The sequence below is a fragment of the Meriones unguiculatus genome, chromosome 20 (assembly GCF_030254825.1).
Source record: "Meriones unguiculatus strain TT.TT164.6M chromosome 20, Bangor_MerUng_6.1, whole genome shotgun sequence".
In the NCBI taxonomy this organism is placed as follows: domain Eukaryota; kingdom Metazoa; phylum Chordata; class Mammalia; order Rodentia; family Muridae; genus Meriones; species Meriones unguiculatus.
In genome coordinates, this window is record NC_083367.1 from 39,031,962 (window position 1) to 39,057,728 (window position 25,767).

The 25,767-nt window shown below is 37.1% G+C and overlaps 1 protein-coding gene and 1 pseudogene across 2 annotated transcripts in view; both read right to left on the minus strand.

Moving 5' to 3' along the window:
* Kpna5 (karyopherin subunit alpha 5) overlaps positions 1-18,017 on the minus strand; it is a 56,503-nt gene extending 38,486 nt beyond the window's left edge. Inside the window, exons 1-7 of one of the 2 annotated variants that reach the window (XM_060373625.1) lie at positions 17,850-18,016; positions 12,419-12,552; positions 10,268-10,369; positions 10,039-10,138; positions 6,031-6,125; positions 3,469-3,600; positions 1,449-1,537 (exon numbers count right to left, since the gene is read on the minus strand). In XM_060373625.1, coding sequence (XP_060229608.1) covers positions 1,449-1,537; positions 3,469-3,600; positions 6,031-6,125; positions 10,039-10,138; positions 10,268-10,369; positions 12,419-12,552; positions 17,850-17,853 — 656 coding nt within the window. In that variant the 5' untranslated portion in view covers positions 17,854-18,016. Of the gene's footprint in view, positions 1-1,448; positions 1,538-3,468; positions 3,601-6,030; positions 6,126-10,038; positions 10,139-10,267; positions 10,370-12,418; positions 12,553-17,849 lie in introns of both variants that reach the window. The other variant, XM_060373626.1, reaches the window with a different exon arrangement.
* A 682-nt stretch (positions 18,018-18,699) lies between these two features.
* On the minus strand, positions 18,700-19,439 carry LOC110563462 (ATP synthase F(0) complex subunit B1, mitochondrial-like; annotated as a pseudogene).
* Between the last annotated feature and the right edge of the window lie 6,328 nt (positions 19,440-25,767).

Sequence of the window (25,767 nt, forward strand, 5' to 3'; positions counted from 1 at the left end):
TGTTTATTAGAAAAAAAGAGTTGCAAACGATAATCTGAATGTTTAAATTTATTCTATTTAACTCCTACTCTGAAAAGTATGGACAACACAGTGATAGCTACTTTTGTTCCAACCATCTCTTTGATTAGTTTTCTTCCTTTTATAATACTTGTCATTGACATCTAACAGAAAAGTTCTTTCAGTGAATGGTAATTATCCTGTGTAAAAAACTCTCAAAGGACCTTATGTAATAGTATAATGTATTTTTAAATGTCAAGCATCTAAGAAGCTCAACATTTAGGAGCACTTGCTGCTTTTCCAGAGGACTGGAGTTCCGTTCCCAGTACTCCTATCAGCAGCTCATACCCCTGTAATTCCACTTGCAGAAGCTCGACACCACTGGTCAGACACTTCTGGTCTTTTGAGGAACCTGCACTCACATGAACATACTCGCCCAACACACACACACATAAATTTTAAAAAATCTTATAAGTAGCCCGAAAAGAAGCTGCTTGCTTAGTCATTTTAAGTAAAAAGCTGAAAGAAATATATTCTTTGTTCTGCGAACATTTCAAAATAAAATATAAAATCCTGCAGACATCATAAATATACATTTTGTTTACATACTAAATATTCTGTGCTATGAGGCCCTGGAGAGACTGCAGTAGCTAAGAGCATTTGCTGGTCTTTCAGAGGACCTGAGTTCAGATTCTCACACCCACATTTTGAATGGCTCACAACTGCCTGTAATTCCAGTTTCAGGAACTCTTGAAGCCCTTTGGACTCCATGGACACCTGCCGTCCAGTGAACACAGCCCTATCCCCGACACACACCCGACATAAACTTTTAATTTTAAGAAAAAAGATTTCATATTACGGGACCACTTGAATGTTATTATAAAGTTGCATATGTCCTTGTTAGAATTATTTTTTTAAAAGAATGTTTGTTTTATTTTTTTAAGATTTCATTTATTTATTTTATGCATTTATATTAGTGCTCTATCTGCATGTGCACCTGCATGCTAGAAGAGAGCAGTTAAGGGTATAGATAGTTGTAAGCTACCATGTGGTTGCTGGGAATTGAACTCAGGACCTCTGGAAGAGCAGACAGTGCTCTTAACCATTGAGCCATCTCTCCAGCCCAACTGAAGGCATCAAGTAAGTAATGACTACTAAAAAGTACAGATTAAGAGAACATAAAAACATTTTTAAAAAGAATACAATTTGAATTTTTTTTTTCTGGTTCTGCCTATTTTCAAGTAATTTTAGGCCTGGCTAATTATAAGAAAAACTACAAAAAAATTATTTGAGAATTTTTTTTCTTATTTTTTTTAATTTTTTATTTAACTTTTATTAATTACACTTTATTCCTTTTGTATCCCCCCATAAAGAGAAATATAGGAGTATATAGTTTTCTTTTCGAGGTAGAAAATTAACTTATATATGGTAAAGTGAAACAAAATACTTACTCTAAGAGAGGTGGAAGTATTTCACAATTCAAAACAAAATCCCTGCATTCTGCATTGTCACCAGCAATGTTACCAAGGGCCCAAACAGCCTGGGAAAATAGAAAAGGGTGCTTAAGACAATGCCATAGACCCAACACTCTTTTTAAGAGACTTTTACTTCAAAAGCAACACAACAATGATTTTCCAGAACATGTGAAAAAACAAAAACAAGGAAATAGGACAGAAAAATTTTAAGTGAAATTCTATAACATTTTAAATTATAAGAAAAGGGCAAGAAGTTTCCCTTATATTCTAGTGAACTGTCAATAGTGTTCAAGGAAGAGCTAAAAGAGTCTATCTATTTTGAATCTATGAAGAAAGGCAAAAAAATTATGGCAAAATTTCTAATTACTTATACTAGCAATTTGAAGGGTTTTTGTTTTGTTTTGTTTTGTTTTGACCTAATTTCAAGTAATTTTAGGCCTGGCCAATCATAAGTACAAACTACAAAATATTATTTGAGAATTTAACTGCTATCCAGAAATGTAGGAGTATATAATTTTCCAAATGCAAAATTAACCAGCTGGACTGGTACTATATTTTTCAACAAGAGAGATAAAACATAGAGTATAAACAGTAAGATGTAATTAGATGAAAATTTAAGATTAACCAGTTTCGTATAATTTTAAAAGTCAATGGTAGTAAGTTTCAATTATGAGAAACTACATACATAAAAGTTATTACTTTAACCATAGTCACATTTTAAATTTTTTCATGGAACTACAAAAGTGTACTATGTTTTCAACTGGGAAAGTCTTATTTTTAAATTTAAAACATGAATTATTATTTTTAACATCACCTTGAGACCCAAAATTAATTTCTGAAAAGCTTAAAAAAAAAAGAAGAAAAAAATGTTTTCTAGATTACTCTTAGTATCTGAAATAATATTATCAAGAGGACAGGCAGATGTGATGGTGTGTGCCTTTTAATCCCTGCCAACACCTAGCAGGCAGAAGCAAGTGGATCTCTGTGTGTTTAAGGCTACATAGTAAGGCTCTGTCACCTGTCTTTTAAAAAAAAAGTATTATCACTCTCTGTGTACATATATGTTTGTGTGTATATATATATATATATATATATATATATATATCTCCACCAATATACATTCCCACAATCATATATGCAAATATATGTATATTTGTCATCATTTTTTAATATTCTTTGAAGGGTAGTTCTTTGAAGGGTAGTTCTTTTTCTCTAATTAAAAAAACAAGGAAATCCAAAAGTACATTAAAAACCAATACACAATAATGTTTACAACTATATTAACACTAGTAAGCTAGAACTAGCAAATACACAATTAAGGAATAGATAATAAATTGTTGAAAAACATGAAAAAAATTTGTGTTGGATAATTAGCAACATTTTCTTGGAAAAGTAATTAATTCCATTAAAAAAAAAAACCCTTCCAATATTAGTGGTAAGTAAATACACAATTTCATAAAACTAAATGATGAATGAAACAGGAGATCAACAGGTGAACATGCATAACAAAAACAAACTTACTTAAAACTTGAGTTTCTTTTGATGACCTAGTCATCTTATTAAATGATTCCTATTAGAACAAAACTTTAAATCTATTAAAAATCTATTAAAATGATTCAATTCAAAGCAACACATTTTAAAAAATAAAAAATAAGGTATGCCTTACACAATTTAGAGAATTAGTCAGAGAATCCCAGATATAAGCCTTGCAGCCACCCATGGTGGCTTTGGATGTGTTCCTTTTTATGTCTCACTGTGATTTCATAAATACAAACTGTGGTTCCTGTGCTGAGAACATTCTCATCAAACTCAGAATTATGCCAGAAGTGGTTCATTTTTCCCACTTCTAATCAGAGACTGAAAAAACACTGTTTTTTAATAAATAAATGTTAGGTAAATTATGCATAAAATGAAGTAGAAGTTAAAATTACAAGCACTATTTTCAGGAAAAATTTAAATCTCTATATACAATACCCTGCATAAGGTAGGAACTTACCTGCTCCTGTACATCTTCATGCTCTGAAGTGAGAAGTTTGATAAAAATTGGAACAGCCCCAGTTTCAATCACTACCTTGGTGTGCAGAAATGTTCCAGATGCTATATTAGTTAATGCCCACGCAGCTTCAAACTGAGGAAAGAAATTCAAAAGGAATGAGAGCATAAAGAAAATGTCACACAGATGAAGAAGAAATAACGTAAAAAAGAAATCTAAAAGGAAGACTGACTTATGATTATGAAAGTTCATTGAGAAGTCAGGTTTACAGATGGAAAACCTTATTCAAGAAAGCAAAAACATCTTCAGACTGTACAAACAAAACCAAAAAGGAGTATGTTTTATGATGCCCCAAATATATTAACACAACTTAATTCATACAACTCCTATTGTTTACTATTTTAGAGTGGTAGTCTAAAGTAAGCTGTTTAAAAATAAACGAGTAAAAGAATAATGAATTGTATTTACTTCCCAGGTGATCACATCACCCCCAACCTTATTTAAAAACATGAAAATTAGACTGCCAGATATTTTAGGTATTTGTTTAACATGAAAGTTTTAGATGTGGTAATATAAGTTTGCTATTTTTTCACATAACAGAACCTCTGATAGACTAAGAGAAAAAAATACCTGAGGAAATAATTTATATTTAACATCAATGAAGACAATAACATTCACCAATTGTAAATAAAGAAATAAAGAGAAAACTACAAGTTTACAAATTTCTCCTTGATATTCCCTAGGAAAATACATTAATAAAGACTGGCAAAGTCACAAGCTTACTGAAAAATGCACTGCACAGATATGATTTTAAAGGTGGGAGGAGCTACAGTGATGGTTCAATGAGGGCTCAAACTGCCTGTATTTCCAGATACGATGTCTCTGACCTCTGAGGGCACTGGCTCTCATATGCAACATATCCACATACATATACACACCTATATTATATGGTAGTAATGATACTGTTTAGATTTGTTAAAAATGTAAAATGTAGGCACATTCATTCAAAATGTTCCAGTTTTTAAAAGCCTCATATCTACTTCATGTGTTTTAAAATGTGTGCATGCCTTACAAAAATTGCTTATAGAACAGTGTCCCATTAGAAACCTAGTTTGAACTTAGACTAATAGTCTGAACTAGTAGATTAACACCCATTTGGGTAACTAACATAGCATGGAGCTATCCCCAAACTACACTTGTGAATTTCGTCAAGACCAATATAGACTCAAGTTCCCAATGTTCTTGAGTACACCACACTGTTCACATACTACATTTCCAACCTCAAATTAACTTCTGTTTCTCCTTTGCCAGTCGAAAGTGCCTTCATGAAACATTCCTGACTTTAACCACAGAGTCAACTACTACATTCTCTATGTTCATAGAGCACTTTTTCACAGTTCTGTGACAGTGCTCAGCATACTGTGTTACTTAGCTCTTGGTATGTTTAGCTTCTGCACAGTAGCTGGAAAACTTCTGTAAACAGAAACAATGTCTTAATTTTAGTCCTATATTATGCCTTGCTCTCGAGTTAGCATTCAATAATTTTATTTATTTATATCCACTTATTTCTTGTTTTATTCATTGGAATAGCCACATAATAATAGACATGAGAGACCAGAGTTTCAGTCTGTACTCATTGCTTATATAAAACAGAGATTAAATCCTATGGCTTCCAAGCCAAAATAACTAACCTGAATAAAATACCCTTTTCTTCAGAGACTCTTTATTAAAAAGTCTAAACAAAATTTTTCACATTCACATGTATTACATATGCCTAAAATGGGAGCTAAACAACGGACCACTACTCTCAGGTGCAATTTTAATAACTGTGACTCAATAGTCCCTAAATACTAACTACTGCACTGATATTAGCTGTAGATCTTCAACTCCTGAAACCTAAATCTGATTTTAGATTATACATAGACTTCAAAGTGAGAGAGTGTAATCTCTTTTTTTATCACATTACAATGCTTGTAAACTTGAGTAAACTACTATCAGTAGCTAATTATTTGGTAGACTGAAAAAAAATCAGGGTTGTGATATAAAGCTCTCTGGGAAAAATGTAACTTTGGTTCTATTTTTTTGTAGGTTATACATATACATATATATATATATATATATATATATATCAGCTAGAAATATTTTAGGAAGTTATTTAAGAAACAACAAAGCTGCATTTAGTGGCTCATGCCTTTAACTCCACTACATCACCAGGGACAGGCAGACCTCTGTGAGTTCAAGGTCTGGGTACATAAACAGACCCTATCTCAGAAAGAAAGAAGCAAGTTTAATGATGAGATTAACACTGTCAGCTTTCTAAAATAAAAGTTAATAAAGTCTGACAACTATAAAATTTATTTAGCATCAGCTATGACTTTATGCTTTCTGAAACTGTTCAACAACACAAACTACTACTATAGTCACGCCTAGCCAAGTGTGGGACCTGCTTTTCCTTTTTTAAGTATTTAATGAATGCTTATAATAGTTAGCATTGTGAGAAGCCATTTCCACTAGAAACTCAGTCATTTCTAGAAAGCGATTACAAAAAAAAAACTTCAGACTCACTTGTAAAGTACAATTTTCATTTCTTTCAAGAAATTTCACAAATCTCTGTACAACTCCTGGTTTCTGTATAACTTGATCTATTGGTGGATTGGGTTCTAAGATTAAACAAACAAACAAAAAAAGGCTGTTACACAGACACAAAAGACAATGAACTGATCCCTGTTTCATGCAACACGGTATCTTACTTGCTTTTCCTTTTACCGTGACAAAATATCCTGACAAAAGAGGGAGAAATCAGTTATAGCCCATCATAATAGAGAAGTCACAAGGCAGAAAAGCTTGAAGCAACTGGTTACATTGCATCCACTGAGAACAACAAATGACTGCCTCTAATTAGTTCCCTCTCCATTTATTCAGTCCAAGATTGCAGTCAGGCAGTGGTGCTAACTGTGGTGGGCCATCTTCCACCTCAGTCAAGGTAATTAAAATAATCCCTGCAGGGGGGCTTAGAGGCCTGTCCACAGGTGAGTCTAGACTTTCACAAGATGGCAAGTAATGTATCACACACGATATAGGAAATAGTTTCCCTAGGTTTCTCTGACCAAAGTTTAAAGTTATCACTGGATGTAACTGTAGATAAATGTTCTCATTATCGCAGTACTTTCTACAAAGCAAAGTCTACTTTTTCATTAATTGTAGTGATAGGAAACTAAGATATATCTCCTAAGCTGAAATATACTTAAGAGACCATCCTTAAACATACAAAGAATGTGGGTCCAATACTCACACCACCAACTGAAAGTCCCCACTTAATTTTTACAGCACTATCCTCAATTTCCAAGGATAGTGGAAATTCCCTCACTAGGAATAATCATTCACTTACCTGACTCTAGTCAAGACATATTTTTTGTCTAGACACTATTTATTATTTATAAAAATGCTGTTAAGACGATCTAAAATCTTCAAAATTTTTAACAAAATGCAGACTTTTGAGAATTACAAATCCTCTTGGAATCCATAAAATTCAAACACATTTCAAGAACTGACCAACTAAAAAGGAACTTTCTTCTACCTCTTTCTTCTACCTTTCTGCTACCTCAGTAAAAAGTGCCTTCAGATGTTTAATAGCTTCTAGGTTGGTGTTCCTATTGGTCTTCTATATTCTTCACAGAAAATTTATCAATTTTGTTAAATTCCTTAGTCACTCATTATTATCACTTACAGCACTTCATAGACTTCCTTAATTGAATTCTCCTCTCCATGTTCCACACCAAACTTTTGTGTTTATTAGATGTGGATATTTTGTATGAATGTGTGCCTGTATGTGTGTGTGTGTATATATATATATATAATATCTATAACTTACATAATACGTAATATATAAATATTAAACAAAGCATAACAAAGCCACATGCCTATCACTATTACTCTTTGCTCTTGCTAGCAGCCACCATGTTGAACCTAACTGGTACTAAAGTAGGTGTTCATCAAGTCACACGAGAGAATTCTCATTCTCCCTCTGACTTCTGTAAAGCTGATAAAATTATATCCATTAAATTTTTCCAAGTGTTCTAAATGAAGTCAGACTTTATAAAATGTTGATCCCACTCCCCTTCTTAAAACTGCTCTAGTTGCAGACTATCAATACATGTTAATGCACATACTTTGCAAAAGGTCAGAATTTTAGAAGTACTGTTACTAGCTTCACCTTGTTTCTTTTTCTGAAAGAAAACTCTAAACTGTCCTCTTCTTTAATTTAAAGGACAGAAATTCTGTGTTGCTTTTTTTGAGGACAGAGGTTAAAAGAAACTAAAGTGCACTAGAATTATCAGCTAATTTAATACATACCACAAACTTATTAATATTACATAACAACATAGTCTATAAAAGTAATGAGCTGTCATAAATTAGACTCACAGTCATTTTGGCAATTTAAACATTAGCAAAATAGAAAAATATATGTTTCTGTGGTGAAGATAGAATAATACAAGATAGAAAAGCTTAGGAGGAATTTTGGTAAAACTGGAATTGAAGAAGTGTGATCAGAGATTTACATTTGTAAGAGTGGCCATGATGGGAAAACAGAAAAGGAGATTTTAGTGAAAGGTCATTGCCTGACATAAATCAGGAGTGCATGCGGGATTTAATGGTAGGCTATGCAGTAACCAGTGACATACATAAGTCTCCCTAGTGCCAACAGTTAGAATACTACTTAACAATGAAGAAATACAAGTGTCTTGCTGTTTTTGCTTACAGTTCTATTTACAGCTGCTTTCCCATGTTTTCTATACTGATAGATCAAATAAAAGCATAGTAAATCTAATGTTCTTCTAGCCCTCATACATTTGGTAGGCATCTATGTCAATTAGTAAAAGAAAACACTTGTAAATCCTGTTTTATGTCTAATTTAGGCTAACAAATGCAACTAATAACAGGAAACAGTGAAGAATGGTTGTTTATGACATAATAAAAGAAAGCAGAAACAACAGTTTGAATAATTACAGAAAATTAAGATAAAGCCTTCTAAAACAGTCTCAACTCAGAGAATGAAGTCACAGATAACAGATTTTTTAAATTCCTAAAATGACGTTCTATTTTGAAGAATCCAAATAAATTCAATAAATTCAAAAATGATAAAGATGTGGTAGAAAACTGAGAACAACTTTAAAATTTTCAAACATAATTTACAGAAATCCTATTAATCCAATATGATACTACACATGTAACAAAACTAAATCTTGAAAAAAAATATAATGAAAAAATTGAACAGGCAAAATAAAAATCAATTGCAAAAACATACTAAAATACAGAGATAAAAAGAAATTGTTCTTGACTTTGTAAATATTTCTTAAAATGTTGGGCTACTAGAAGATGAAGAATGAGATACAAAAGTTAAGAGTATTTATTAAAAAGTAAAATTTATTTTATGTTTTATTAAATGTTTTTACTTATTTTATATGGTTGTATAAACATGTTCACATATGACTATATGCCACTATACAAGTATGAAAGACAGAGGACAACTTTTGTGGAGAGTCAGTTCTGTCCTTCAACCACACAGATTCTGAGGAACACACTCACATCACAGGGTTTGGTGGCAAATGCCTTGACCCACTGAGTACTCTTGCCCGTCACTATTTTATAACTGTTTATAATATACTTACTCATAATACATAAGAGAGAAAGAAAAAAAGGCCTTACAATCCATGCTGAGCAAACCACAAGATTTCATTTACTGCTCAAAATACTAAAAAGTTTACCTTTCATAGAAAGGAGGCAGGTTGATTCAATATCATCTGCAAAATCTTAACATTTTAAAAATTCCTTACAATTCAAATGACTAAGTCTATAAATTCTACATATGAAACAATATTAATATAACTGGATGAACAAATTGGCCATTATAAATTACAAATGGTCAATAAATAATGAAAGAGCTGAGTACAGTGTTGCATATATGAACAACCATCACTTGGGAATGTGCTTCAGGAAGATAAAGAGTTTGGGGCCAGCTTTAGCTACATTGTAAAACTTTGTCTCCAAGTCAAAAATGAATAAACAAAAGGTATGTCTAAAAAATATTTATATTAGAAATTATAGCCTTATTTATTGGTAACATTTTTATATTTGCTTCTTTAGATTCTTCTATAATTTGTGATTTTTTTTTTTTCAAACAGGTTCTCACTATGTAGCCATAGATTGCTTAGAACTTATGATATAGACCAGACTGGCTTCCAACTCACAGAAATCTGACTTTTTCCCAAGTACTGGAACTAAAGGTACACATATTCAAGCTGGGTGCTGAGGCAGGTGGGTCTACATGTATGAGTTGGAGGCCAGCTTGGGTTACCTAGTGAGCTCCAGGACAGCCAAGGTTCTTTCAAAGAACAAAAAGCAAAACAAAATAAAGGTGTGCACAACCATACCAGGCTAATATGTTTTACAGAGAAATTAAGACCTGTCCCTGGAAAAAAAAGAAAAAAAAGCATTGTCTCAAATTTTATAAAAATAAAAATCTTTACCATAAAATTCTGTAAGATCAAATAACACACTGAAAATAATTCTTGCCTTTAGAAAGCAGCTTTCTAAATTTCTGTGTTGCTGTCAGCTGTTGTTCAGCATTATTAGAGAAAATCATCTGAATCATATCTGCTGTGATCACATCTTCCTAGAACATACAAAAAATTCACATGTAAATATTTTTGCATGAATATAATTTATATTATATTATGTATATGCTGTCTCTGGAAAATTATGAGGTATCATATAAACCACAATACATTTTTGTAAAACATACCTCTGGAATGGGTACAGTGGAACTGATGTCTGGGTCCTGGATAGGACTCTCTAGCATACAGTCATCATTTCTGGGCAAAGAGACATTTCTGCGTTTGAATAACTGCAACAAAGAGAAATTATTTTATATACCAAGTTCCCAAAAATATTCAACCATCATAGGATTCATGTGTGTAAACAAATCAATTTTTATAATTAAAATATTAAACAGTCATGTACATTTTATAGGACTTGAAAAAGCATATATTTCTTTATTGAATTTAGAGTTTTTCTAAGACAATCTTCATTATGGGCTGGAGTGATGATTCAGTGCTTATAAACACATACAATTCTTGAAGCCAGAGTTAGATTACCAGTACAGAAGTTGGATTGTCAATACCCAAGTTGGACAAATGATAACTACCCATACCTCCAGCTCTGGGGCAACTCTGGTTTCTATGGGCAACTGCACTCACCTGCACACATTGTTGGTATGATGTTCTTGTGAAATGTATACAATTTATCCTTGTTCATTCAAATGCTCATTTCTCTACCCCACTACCTGGTTTCAATCTGGATATTGCATTGTGATGTTTATTCTAAGCATCAACTATCTCAAGTTTGTGTAAAGATGCCACCATTTGTTCTCTGTATTTTCAATTATACAAACCAGCCAATGCTGTGCAATGGAGAGAATAGGGTGGGACATCCTGGACCAGAGGGCAGGAGAAGTAAGCAAGGTGGAAGAGTAGGAGAGCAGAGATCAGCAGGACAGGACTTGGAACCACGATGAGAGATGAAATGGATCTAAAATATGACAAAAGCCAAGTATAATGGGTAAAATCTGAATGGTAGGAAACTATGCGGGCTTGTAGATTTAGGATGGAGTAATCATTGCCCAGCATTGTGCTCTGTGTTAATTAAATAAATCCTAGTCTCTGTGTGGTGATTTGGGTATACAGCTGGTTTAGAACTAACCGCTGTTTAACTAAAAGATAAATCAATGATAAATATTAATAACCCACAACACACCCTCACACAGACATACACATGTACACATAATTAAAATAAATAAAAACAAATCCTAAAAAAGGAAAATCTTGATTGAAAATACAGAACAAATAAGAAGCTATAGAGTTAATACAGCCAGTTGTCAAGCAATAGGAAGCTGAGTGTGGTGGCATATGCCTGTGATCCTAGCATCTATGGTATAGGCAGAAGGATATAAAACTCAAGTCATCCTCACCTACAAAAAAATCTGAGGTCCTCCTGGGCTACATGAGATAAAAAAATAATAATAATAAAAATAAAACAAGCAGTAGGAGGTAATTTCAGGAAAAACAGTCCCATACTTCTTAGTCCCATAATTAAAAATAAACAGACAAAACAACAACCAAAGTAACAAAAACAAAGTACTCTTTGTACTTTGATGACTAAAAAAATAAAGCTTTTCCTCAATCTGTACATACTTTTTTTAGTCAACAGGTTGTTTGTTTGATGTTTAGCCCTTCAATATACTATATATAAGCCATAATTATTATATTTCCACACAGGACTTTTTCACTAGTCCTCTTCATTTTTAATTTGTTACTATAAGGACTACTTATTTATAATTATTTCCAAGTCTATATTGGATTGGAAAATGCTGAGAAGCCCTCTCTTAAATGGCTTTATAATCTTCATGTTGCATATGCAAAGTATAAATACAGGCCATGAAATATAGAACTATATTAGGAAATAAAGAAAGCATAGAATTAAAGAACATGGAAAGATGACTCTAATTACCTTGAGATGTATGGAAACCTACAAATATATATGTGTTTGCTGGGGAAAAAGTCTATAGTGAGACTATAGACTATAGTGAGTCACTGCAGGTGACCTGAGTGACTCAAAGTAAACATTTTTAGCAGTGGGCAGAAATATGGTCAATACAAGAGAAAAGTCTCTCCAGCCAGTGACTAAAACAGTACAGGATTCTAATTAATGAATTCAGAAATATTATTCCAGAAACTTAAAGAATAGCTTTAGCAACTCAATTTTTTCAAATACTTAGCATTTAAATTTTTCTAAAATACAGCAATTTTAATTAAACTTGTGAACTTCCGAATGAGTTAGATGAATGGACAGATGGATTTGTTGCTGCGAACCAAAATAAGTATCTAAGGACACCTACCTGTTCTTCCCTTTTTTGTTTTCGAAGTTGTATTCCTTCTTCTTCTCTTCGCCTTCGCATCTCTTGAGGATTTAAGGCTTTGTTCTTGTAACTTTTCATTCTGTAGTTATCCTTCCCTGTACTAGCCATCGAATCTTAGGAAAAGGAGACATATAGGGATAACTCTCAAAAAATAACAGGTAACTAAATTTAAGTTCACTGATTTTAAAGGACCAAATTAAGCCACTTTGAAACAGACAAAAAAATACCTTCTCTTTCTACCACACTGGAGTAAGATGACCAAATATTTTAGTAATTAATTCTCAGTCATAGCACATTTCCTGGTGTTTTAAAGACCACTGAGAGCAAAGCAACTTTCTTTAAAAGGAGGTTTAATTAACTTACAGATCTGCAGGTCATGAAGGTACCACAGATGCCCACCTATAATGGAACCTGAGGCTGATTGATACACTGCAGAGATGCAGAAAGGCAAGCCAACAGGCATTTGTAGAAAAGATAGGAGGACAAGGCTGCTGGCCTACAAAAGGGCTTCTAAACTCACAATGAAACAGACGCAGAATTTGGCAGGAACAAACCTATGCTTTAGCATTATTAAATGAGTAACAAATTAGGATCTAAAAACACTCATTACCCTTATTTCACAGAGTCCAAGATTCAACAGCTTTACCTTTGTAATTTGCTAACATTTCAAAGGTTATACATCTTTCAATCACTATCAGAAAACTCATCAACTATCAATGAAACTTCTGAATTATACTACTGACAAAATGGAAGAAAAAGCTGATATTATAGTCTCATTTTCAACAAAATATAGTATTAACACCAATAAGTACACTTCAAGTATTTATTCCAGTCTGGCTTCTTTCATTTAATTAAGACATTACCAAGGTTATCAAGGTCACTGTGTTATGACTGTACTATCAGTTTTTAGTCCTCCATTTTATTAGTTCTTTTGAAGCAATGAAGTGTTTGTATATTTCATTTCTATTAGAAATGTATTTTAAAATAGCAACACAACACCAAATGGTGGCACATGCCTTTAATGTCAACACTTGGGAGACAAAGGCAGTTGGATCTGTGTCAATTCAAGGCCAGCCTAATCTACATTGAGAGTCTAGGCCAGGACTGAAGAGATGGCTCAGCCATTAAAGGCTAGGCTCACAACCAAAAATATAAGAGAGTCTAGGCCAAAGAGAGGTACACAGTGAGACACCATCTCAAAAAAATTAATATAAGTATTTTAAAACATAAATATGAAATATTATATTTGAAATATATATTAGTTTTACATTCAGAAAATTATATAGCAACATGGTATTGGAACATGATATGATTCTTTTATACTTATGTTGTAACCTGTTCTGGGCTTGCATATGAAGACTAAAAAGTTGTCTAAAGCAGTATTTCAACTGTAAGTCAAATGTGACATGTAATTAGTGATTAATTAATATACTATTGTGATAAATTTGAGGAACATAACCAGGCCTGACCAGAGACTACTGTAACCAGTTAGTTTACAAAGTAAACAGAAGACGCTTCCATCTGTCTGTCATCTCTGATATAAGACAGTAATTAGTTTGCAGATGTACAAGCAATAAAGTATACTAAAATACATACATTACATCTGTGAGAGCACAGTAAGATAAGGGAATTAACTCTACTTGAGGAAGCTCAGACAGGCTTCGCTGTGACTCTCTATTAAAGGATGGGAAAGGAAAAAAGAACAAACATTTCAAACAGAGAATATATGAAGATATAAAGACAAAAGATTTGAAGGAAGTCTTGTATAAACAAAGCAGTAAGAAGTAAGATGTGCTTCAACAAAGGACTTGGGGCGAAAGAGACAAACAATAAAGCTATAAACATAAAGCAAATACGGTTTCTGCATCCAGCTGAGAAACTCATTTGATCCTATCAAACACAACTAAAGAAATCAAGGGGTGAAATCTCATTAAGAGTGTTGTTGATATTCATTGTAGTCATTTTAATAGATGAATACTGACTTTATACGTTATACGTGGTTGGAAATACAGATCAAAGCATAGAAAACAGATCATGGCTTGATTATCAAATATCATGGAGAGCCACAAAAGAAAAAAATGTCAAGGAACACTCCTGCTGGTATTCACATTTTAGTAAAAAGAGACAAGAGGAAAGAAAACCAAAAAGAAATAGGACAGAGAAGTAGGGAGAGTAAGACAAAACAAGGGAGTGAGGGGAGTGCAAGAAATCGGAGATGGAGAAGTATTTGAGTTATACCAGCATGAATACCATACCCTAAATTTATTTTATTCTTACACTGAGCCATCAAGCAAATAAGCCAGGTGCCAAAAACAGGCATCGGATTTGGTAATCAGAAGTAAAGACAGTGAGGCAAAGCTCACTACTATTGAACTTTAAGTTACAACATAATGGGCTACAGTCTCAAGAATGAATTAAAAAAATTGTTTGTAGATTGGAGGTATAGCTTAGCGGTAGGTAGAGCACCTGCTCAGAATGTCTGACACTTTTATAAGTAGTCAACATATCTAATGCATTAGCAATTCATTATATGCCTATATGGTAGTTTGAATGAGACTGGGCACCACAGACTCATGTTTGAACATTTGGTCCCCAGTTGGTGCAACTAATTGGAAAGGATTATGACAAGGGGTGTCACTAGGGGCAAGCTTTGAGGTTTCAAAAGACTTGGGCCATTCCCTGTTTCTTTTTCTGTCTTGTCTTTGTCGTAGAGATGATTTCTTAGTTACTGTTCCAGTGATATGCTGTTGGCCTGCTGCCATGCTCCCTGCCATGATGGTCATGGGCCCTATCCCTCTGAAGAAAGTCCCCAATAAAGTCTTCCTTCTATAAGTTGCCTAGCTCATGATGTCCTATCACAGTAAGAGAAAAATATCTAAGACAACCTACAAAAGTAATTAGAAATTCTTAAATTGAAGTTAATTAATAGCAATGTATGCACTATTCTCTATTTTATGCATTACAAATCCTGTACTGAAGATATGGCTTAGTGGCAAAGACCGTGCATTGCTCTTATAGACCCTAGTTTGATGGCAACACCCAAATCAGGCAGCTCACAACACCCCATAACTTCAGTTTCACAGGAATCCAATGCCTCCGGCACCTGGACTTACTCACATACCTTACCCATGTGGACATATAATTTAAAATAATAAAAATAAATCTAAAAGCAAAAATATAATTTTAAAAAGCTCTCTTAATTTTACTAACAGCCTAGGCTTAAGCAGAAAAACAAGAAAAAACTAGAGGTCAAAAACAGTTACTGAAATACTCCAAACAAAGCAGAAAATCATTTAAAAATAAAATTTATAGAAATAAATCTTTTCTACCTACATGACATTTTCTAGACTACTGGCATTTAAACATTTTTGAGCACACATTTTTATGTATATGTAATATTTCTGTGAATCCACCTTCAATATTTATTCATTTATTTATATGTACATGTATACACTCATATGTATCAATGTCAGAAGTCAACCTTAGGTTTCATTCCTCAGAAGCCATCTGCGTTCTCTTTTGAGACAAGGACCTGGGGCTTGTTATTTAGGCTAACCCAGCTCTCAGAGAGTTCCATGGACACGCCCCACTTCCACCAATGGACCAAAAAGTGATTCAAGGTTGCTGTATTTTTAAAGGCAGGGTCTTGCTATATAGCCCTCGCTGGCTTAGAACTTGCTATATAGACTTGCGGCTGAGTGCCTAGCTCTGCCTTTCAAGTGTTGGAATTAAAGGAGTCACTACCATGTGTCCAAGCCCTGCCTTTTACATGGGTACTGAGGACTAAGATACCCACGCTTACCTAGCCAGCACTGTGAAAACTGAGCTACCTTCCTGGCCACTTCAATTATTTATCTTTATACATGTGTTACTATGACAACAGATTTCCCTACTGTGAAAACTACAGAACTAGCCATTTTCTTCAAGGAATCAATGAAAAATGTAAGCGAACAGAAGTTCTAATCATTTATCCTCACACTCTGGGCCTTTCTCCTCAACCACTTTTCCATTCTAGGTACTACTTAGATTATTAACTTTGTCAAGCACACTGTAATATTTCAGTCTTAATTCATAACCAAGTAAATTGTAGCCCCAAGGAGACATATTATTTTCTTTCTTTTTTTTCAGTGATAGTAACTTTCTGCATCTTTTCCATCTTCACTATGTTGTCTCACCTAAACAAATTTAGTTTGCTCGAAAATGAGTTTTTTATGGACTAGAATTCAAAGGCTTGGATTTCACAAAAATTATCTGAAATATATGAAATGCTATTCAGACATCTTAAAGTTTCCAAACTGGGGTGCCTTTTTTTTTTTCCATTCATAAAAGCATTTTTTACCCAGCTCTTAGACACACACACACATCGTTATGAAGTTAGGCACATTATTAGAATCTGAACTTCCAAGGGTTTTATTTTCTGATATTTGTTAATACAATTTCTCAAATCAGTAAAAGCCTTCCATTTTCCTGTGCTTGGATATGTCCTTATAAAATGACAAGCCAGCTCTTTGATTTCCTCCTCCTGGGAGCTGCAGCCTTGCCAGGCCACAGAAGAAGATGATTCAGCCAGTCTTGATGAAAACTGATCAGATAGAAGGGGAGGCGGTCCTCCCCTATAAGGGGACTAGGGAAAGGGCATAGGAGAAGTTTGAGGATGGGTGGGACCGGGAGGACACGAGGAAGGGGGCTACATCGGGGATATAAAGTGAATTGTAATAAATAAATATATAAATTAAATTAAAAAAAATTACAAGCCTGTATGGAGAGGGGAGTGCCGACTAAGCCACTACAACCAAACACACAGTACTTAGGTGTGAAGAGAAGTTTCTGGATTATCTTTAGCAAACCTGTTTCTTAACAAAACACTACCATTATTGAGTACTGACACTAAGTGACGTAAAACTCCCTCTCGTCTTTTTTTTTCCTTGTGTTTTGATGTGTAGAAAAAGCTCACGTTGTAAATGTCATATTTTGACGCCTCGCTACACCCTCTCACTGCTTCCGAATCCTTGCCATCTTGAAACGAGGTGGGGTGGGCAGCTGACAGAAAGAAACGTGAACCCAACGGTTGCTGACATTGGGACTGAAATCAAGTGACGCCTGCTCGGGTGCAGCACGGGGTGGGGTGGGGGATCCCAAGCGGTCCGGAGGCACGGTGGCATTTCCAAAAGGGGACAGCCGCTGCACACCGGAATGACCAGAATACCACGTACGGAAAATTACTAGGAACACTGCGCAGGGCTGGGGCCCGGCTAGGCGGCGTGATCGCGGCCACGCCCCCGCAGCTGTCGCAGCGTGAGAGACACGGGTCCGGGCCGCTTCTCAGGGAGAGGGACGTGAGTGCAGACCAGCAGCAAGCCGAGGTCCCAGCCCCGAGCGGGCGCGGCGGGCCTGCGTCACTCACACTTACCCATCCACGCGGTCTTCTCACGCGCCCGGCCTTGCAGTCAGTCTCCCGCGGTGACCTCGGTGGCGGACAGCACAGGGCAGACGCTCCGCCTCGAGAACGGCGCGCGGAGATCGGCCAGGCAACCCAAGATGGCGTCCTCCAGCGCCCCTTGCTCAGACCGTAAGCGGCCTCCCAGAAGCCCTTGCTCGCAGCGGCTGCGGCGGGGGCGTGGCAGGGAGCGTGGTCGCGGAGGGGCGTGGCTGCTCAGCTGCAGGCAATGAAGGAGGCAGCTCTAGGCAGCTCGCGCTCCAGGGGAGCAGTTGCGCTGAGCCCTTAAGGTTGGAGTTGGATGCCAAGAAAGTCACTAGTCCTCCCTGTGCCTGGAAAGATGAGCTCTCTTTTGTGCGTTCGTTCATCTGCCTCTATTCTACAATATTAAGTGAGAGCGCTGTGAATACCGAAGAATGGACTGTCTTAAAACCTAAACTGGTTTTAAGAGGTGGCTCAGCGGTTAGGAGCACTAGCAGCTCTTCAGAAGACACGCCCTTATGGCACCCTCAGGACAGTTCGCAGCTGTCTGCAACTCCATCTAAGGGAATCCGACACCCTCACATAGACATATATGTACGCAAAAAGGCAGCAAGTTGCTGCAAATTGCTTATTCCAAAGTGATCACCAGACAACTCCAGATACAGAGCAAGGATCAGAAATACCTTACTGGCCAATAGGATTAAGCCACTAAATGGATCTTGATATTTCTTGGTAAAGGTACTCTGTAATTTCAATAGACATCAATAAACGAAGAGTTTTTCACACAGACTAGTTCCCATTTAAGTTAATTCTCTGGCCCTCTCAATTGAGATAGACACATTCACGTAACTGGCTGAGCTTGAGCATTCTCTATGAGCAGCTTTAGATCTTCAATGCTCTTGGCAATGATCTCCTCCTACTGTGCAGAAGTGCTCTGCACCACGTGCTTCTCCACCCGGTCTATGGTGTGCTCTTGCTCCTTGCTCTGTACAGAAATGTGATCATCCAGATGATGCTTCACCTCTTTATATGCTCTATGTAGCCGTTCTTGGTAAGTGATCTCCAAGGCCAGGGCAGTTATTCCTCTGAACATCAAAGAGGTAGTGGTGCTTCTGAACCAGTGCCTGCTGTGCCTTCTCCATGTCAATTGCATACTGGATTTTTTTTTTGATGGTCAACTGCTTTACTTCTAATTGAACAATCTTTTGCTCTTTAGGTTTAGCAATAAATTTTCCAGTAGAGGAGTCATGTTTCTTAATCACATAAACCATCAGCCCTGCTACTGATATGGTAAAGGTCTCTGGGGTATTCACATATATTTCTCTGGATAAAAAAATTCAAGCAAAGCCCAGTTCCAAGCATGTACTGTCCTGATACACCAGTTCTGGGGTAAAGGAATTGGAAAATTTCTTCAGGAATCAGCCCAAGATGAACTTTTCCTCCATATTCAGGAAGAGGTGGTACATGGCTTTCCTGTGTGAAATACCCTTGATACCTGTGATAACCCTGGGTCCCAAGACAGATGTGTTCTTTAGGCACTGAGCCAGTGTGGGTGACAGAAAGTACCACTCAGGACAGCATTGTTTGAGAAGGTCTAGACAGCGGTCTTTGTGTCCCTGTGACCCCCACCTTAAGACTGTCCAGGCAGGAACCTAATCTTTCAAATTTAATTATAAGACAAAGTCTTGCTCTAGAGCCCTGGCTGATCTAGAACTTACAGCTCAGAAAGAACAGCCTCCTACAAGCCTCCTGCCCCAGCCTCTCAAATGACTGTTTCCATACTTGAACTTGCCATTCTTTTATAATTTTATGTAACACCTGAAGGGATTCAGCAAACGTAGTTTCCTTTCAATGCGAGGATTAACCCCAGAGGAAGCAGCCTAGGTTTTAGCAAACTCTCTCAAGCCCCATGATCCACCCTGAAGAACTACAAGCAGTAGTGAAAGCAAACTAGGTCCTATGTGTTCTGTTAGGCTCTGAATGTGCAGATAATGAGATCCCTGCCACAAAGAGGTCTGCAATATCATAGCTGAGTTTGTTGTGTCCACTAACTGAAATATAAAAAGTGATTCCTTGGACTGTCCGTGTGTGTGACTTATTCTGGCTAAAGAAACCCCATTTTATACTAAGCATCTGTCTTGGTACTCAGTAGCCATTTGTCTCTCTCTCTAGTCCCTGGAGGATAAGTTCCCAGTAACCCTGACTCAGTGACACTCCCATCCAAAAGTGTATGGCCATGACTATCTTCTTGTTATGACTAGCAGTTTTTCATTTGTTCGTTTGTTTCTGTAATTTGCTTATGCAGATATCCAAAGATTGTTTTTGAGTTGCTTTAATCATTTTACTTGGTGGAACAGAAGAGTTTTTGCTTATTGCATAAATACTGAAGGTCTTTGTGTGGTTTCCCCTTTAAAAGTCTTTCCCCATACCCCTATTGCATCTTAAATTTGGCTCAGAGATTGTTTGTCCTGCTAGTATCTAATAAACAAATATTTTAATTATTTTTGGATTGAGTCTGTGGTCTTTTTCCAGGTGTCACAAACTTCATAACATACCAAGAAGCTTAACAAAAAGAAATCCGAACAGGACTTTTCAAATACTAATACCATGAGCAGCCTGTCTGGCCAAGAATGGACATATTCTAAAGAGACACTTGTGTTCTTTGTGTATCAGACTATTGAAAATATAGATCCCATAAAATTAAAATTCATCCAGCAATCTCCTATTAGGCAAATAAATGGTTGGAGCCCTTGAAGTAGCCAGGGGAGGAACCTGTGTCTTGAAGAAAGACTCACAGCTTGTCAAATTGTTTTGCAGGAGAGATTTGGAGCTGATATAATGGTAGGCAAGGGAACATGCCTTGGTTGGACTGCTCAGTCACGACTACTTCTTGCCTTATGTTTAAATACTACCTCAAGTGAGGAGGACACCAGACCCAGAAAGGCACACATGGTATGTACTCACTTATAAGTGGATATTAGACCTATAGTACAGGATAACCGTACTACAATCCACAGAACCAAAGAAACTAAGTACCTAGGATGGCCAAAGGGAGGGTGCCATTCAGAAGCGGAAATAGAACAGACAGCAGAAGTGGATGAAGAGAGGAAACGGGGCAGGAGATGGAATGGGAAACAAGGGAGGGAATAAGATGTGGGGATAACCAGGGTGGGAGGTGAGAGGTCTGGAAACAAGAAGGGAAACTTAGGGTGGACATTTCTTTGTCAAGATGGAGGCCTGTGACATGGTAGGCTCATGGGAGGATATGGGTGACTCTAGATAAGACTCCTAACAGTGGGGGACATGAAGACTGAAGTGACCACCTCCTAGCTAGGCAGAACTAGTGGAAGAAGGACAATAACAACTCACTGATGAAATGTGATCCAAAAATTACCCTGCCTACAAGAAGTACATGGATAAAAAGAGGGAACAAAGATTGAGGGAATATCCAACCAGTAACTGGCCACAACCTGACCCCTGCCCCATGGTAAAGGGCCAGCCCATGATACTATTAATGATGCTTTGCTATACTGTCAGGCAGGAGTCTAACTTGACTGTCATCTGGGAGGCTCTAGCCAGCAGTGGATGGAGACAGATGCTGGAACTTGCAGCCAAGCATGGGACAGAGCTCTGTGGTAGTGTGTGGAGGGAAAGATGGAGGTACCTAGAGGGGACAGGAAGCTCACAATAAGACCAATAGAGACAACTAACCCAGTTCCATGGGGGTTTCCAGAGACTGAGACATCAACTAAGGAGCATGCATGGTCTGGACCTAAACCTGTGGCTGATGGGGAGATTGGTCTTCATATGGGGTACCTGGTGAGTGAAGGGAAAAAGGGAGCTGTTTCTAACATGGACTCACTTTTGTATCACTTCCCCCTGGCAGCACTACCTTCCCTGGCCTCAGGAGATGAGGATATGCTCAGTCCTGGTGTGACTTGATGTGTTGGAGAGGGTTGATACCAGGGGAGGGGGGCTCCCCTTTTCTGGGGGGAAGGAGAGAAGAGAAGGGAGAAAAGGGGTAACTGGGAGCAGAGGAGGGAGGGGCACCCTTGGGATGTAAAGTAAATAAACTGAAATTTTAAATAAATAAGAGGTGGTGTTTTGGTCTCCTTTTTTTTTCAAAACTAATTTCTACTTTTTGTCTTTTACTTCTTTGTGTAGCTCTTGTGAGGAGAATAACTAAATTTAATATCTAAATTCTTACTTTTAAAAAACTTTGTAGTTTCTGATTTTCCATCCCTTAATCCTTAGGTGGATATTGTGAGTTGTAGGCCATCAGGTGATATATATATACATATATATGTCATATATATCATATATATAAACTATATATCAGTCGAGACTGCACAGTGAGACCACTTCATGAAACAGCCTGCCTTCATGTTAGGCCTGAAAGCCACCTTACAGTAAAGACTGATGGACCAGCCTGACTCCATCTTAAGATTAGAAGCCATCTTGTTACAGGGGCTAAATAAGTTCACTCCTGTTTTCTGTCTTGACCTATTTTCTAGAATTTGACATGTTCCATACCCTATACCCTCACCTCCACCTTGATACATAGATGTTCTTCCGAGTAATTTTGAAATGTTCTGTCAAATTCCTACAAAACCAAAATTCCTGTGGAAACCCTGTTGGTGTTCCTGCTTGGATAAAAAGGTATCCTAGGACTTGGGAGCCCAGGAACCATATAGCTTTGATGTGGGATAGTGTCCCAATGGAAGGGTGTCCTGAGACATGGAAGCCTAGGAACCACACAGCTCTGAGAGGGAATCTTCTTAGCACGGCATTGCAGCCCTGGGGGAAGATATCCCTGAATGAGCTGAAGTGCCACAATGTAATAGCTCTGTTTCACTACTCTTCCTCTTCTTCAGTGTTGCAGTAGCACCCATGGGAGAGTATCTCCAGATGACCTGACTTCTTAACTCTACCTCTTTGATTCTTTGCTTCTTGGCCTCTTCCAATGAGAGTCACACTAGGAAACAAATCTCAAGAAGGAGATTTTATTGGAAGGGACAAATCCAAGGTTTGGAACGATGAATCCAGGGGTGGCTGCCTCTGCTCTTGGGAGAAGACAGAAGAGAACTGAACAGTAGGCAGGGCTTATATAGGCTTTCTTAAGATTAGGTGCTTTCCAGGGTGAGGACTGGTGGGATTTCAAGTCCTAGGCTTGGGGCAACTCAGGGATTGGTGGGATTTTTCTTATAGGGCAGGGTCTGGGTATTCTTCTGCCTTGGGGCTGGGAATGACAGTTAAATTGGTTGGAAAATTACCATTAGTGACATTATGGAAGTCTGGTGGGGGAGGGGTGGCTGCTGGTGCTTCTCAGGTGGGCCATGGCAGCTTTCCTGCCTTGAGGGTTTGCAAAGCTTACAACATATACATAGTTTACAAAGGGAGTCCACTGAAGTTCCCTGCTGCTTGAGTCCGAGTGCATAGCCAACAAACCCCTCAATCCTTAAAAAACAAAACAAAACAAAACCCCCTATTCTCATAGTTTTGAGGGTGAGGGGGATATGTAAACCTTCCCCTGTGCTCAATCCTATTTTCTTAAACCCTGCCTGAAAGAAAATATAGATTGCATAAATTGACCAAAGAACTTGGGTAATAGTCTTTATTCTCATTTGGCGAGATTAACAAAACAAACTAGGTTCATTTCTGTTTATGATCAAACTTCTGTTTCTCAATGACTGGCTTCTGCACCACCTGTAACTGTCTAACTACAGATTGTTCTCTAGGGCCCCTTCCAGGAAATGGTAACCATGTCTTTGTTTCAAAAGTTGTTAATCATCTTGCAAACCTACCTTTGTTTCAAAAGGTTATTATAACCACCTGTTGTTATGACTACCTTGTTATGACCACCTTACCTTGCTATAATGTTATTGCAAACTGTGTAAAGATTATTCTTGTATTATTCAAATGCTTATTTCTCTGCTCCCATATCTAGTTGCAATCTGGACACAGCATTGTAATGCTTATTTAAGAACTTCCTATCTCAATTTGTATAAACATCGATCACCATTTATTTGATTTGTCAATAAAAGCTCCTCAACTAATGACTGAGCAGAGTAAGATTAGGGCTGGACTCCGGTGCTCTAGTAAGGGGAGGGAAGAGAAAGAGGGAAGGAGAGAGAGAGAGAGAGAGAGAGAGAGAGAGAGAGAGAGAAGAGGGATATTCAGCCACAAGGAGAGGTCTAGGAGAGAGGAAGAGAAAACAGCTGGAGCAGAGAAAGCAATAAAATACAATGATGTTGGGGATTTTGGCTGGGAGGTAGCTAGGTTAGACTAATATTGTTCAGTTATTGTGCATAGAAACTTTTTGAATAAACTTAAAGACTCTGTCTTATTTATTTGGGGTTTATCTGGGTTAGAGAAAAACTGCCAACTTTAAATTTCATGCATCAACCTTATGTTTTGTTTCTATAGCCCTGCCTATTTGCCTGTCAAATTCCCCATTTGGAAATTCCATACTCCTGAGCTATAAAAGCCCTTATCTTCTCCACATTTAATGCTAGCCTCTTGATCTTTACCTTAGGTGGAGGCAGCCTATGCACACGCGCACGCGTGCACACACACACACCCACACCCACACACCCTCCTTTGCTTTAACTTTACCATGGTGAGTTGGGTCACTGGTCTTCCTTCTAGCATCTTTGGGATTGACACACCATGACTCAAATATTTATAGGTTCCATCCTGCCTGATTTTGGCTCTCCTCAAATGCTTGGAGACCCTTGAATATAGACTCTTGAAGGGTTAATGACCTAAAACAGAGAACCTCTATGAACTGAGAAACTCCTGACTCAGCATATAAATTAAAACCACCTGTCTGACAAGCAAGCCAACACAGTAATGAGAAGAACATCACTTAGGAGCCAGGAGATTCTTGACAAGAAGGTCAACATGTTATCAGAACATCCACTGCCATTAATCAGCTCCAAGACTATAAAAAAATAAATCTACAGATTAAAATTTTATCCCCAAAGTTTCCATTTCTGCCCTATAAAGCCACAAGCCTCCTGTGCCTGATTACACAGGTGCCACCCTGCAAAGACACCTCTTGTCCTTCATTGTCCTAGTAAAGGACATCTGTTTCTGTAGAGGTCAATCTCCTCTATGGTTTTCTCATTGTCTCAATCAATCAAGATCTAACAACATGTATTTATAAATACTTTGTTAACTTACTGCAAGGATACATCAGTGGAGCTTTTTAACCCATCAGCTGGTGAATTCTCTACCAGGTAATACAAAAAAAGGACTGACTTCTGTCAGACAATATTATATCCCCCTCTCTCATATTTTTTCCTTCTCTTTCTCACTTCTTCATTTATTCCTTTATCATTTCTCAGAGGAAGAATTTTCAGTCGCTTGCCTGGGAGACATACATCAGGTCTCAGGATGAGAATCTCTTAACTCAGGTTAAGAGATTCACTGTTGGCATTTTGTAAAGTTCCTCCACTTTGCTTGAACTGTGACAAGTCTAAAACCTAGTTTGGTTCACAGAACTTGTCAAGTAACATGTTTTTCTAGATTCATGCTGTCACTGCTCTATGAACTCCAAACAGTGTCTATCCATGGGAAATGTTTATCCAGCATCTGTCACGCTTTAAACTGACATCTTGGCTAACTTTATGTTAAATCGACACAAGCTAGAATCATGGGAAGAGTGAACTCCAGTTGAAAAAAAAAATGCCCTGGGCAAGCCTATGAGGCATTAGGCATTTAAAATCAAGAAAGGTGGGTTCCAGCTTACCGAGGACAGTGCCATCCCCGGGCAGGTGGTCCTTAATTATTGTGCCTCGGGGCTGGGAATGACAGTAAAATTGGTTCGAAAATGACCATTGAGCAAGCCATGAGGAACCCTGTTGCCCCAGGGAAAGATACAAAAACAAAGAAACAAACAAACAAA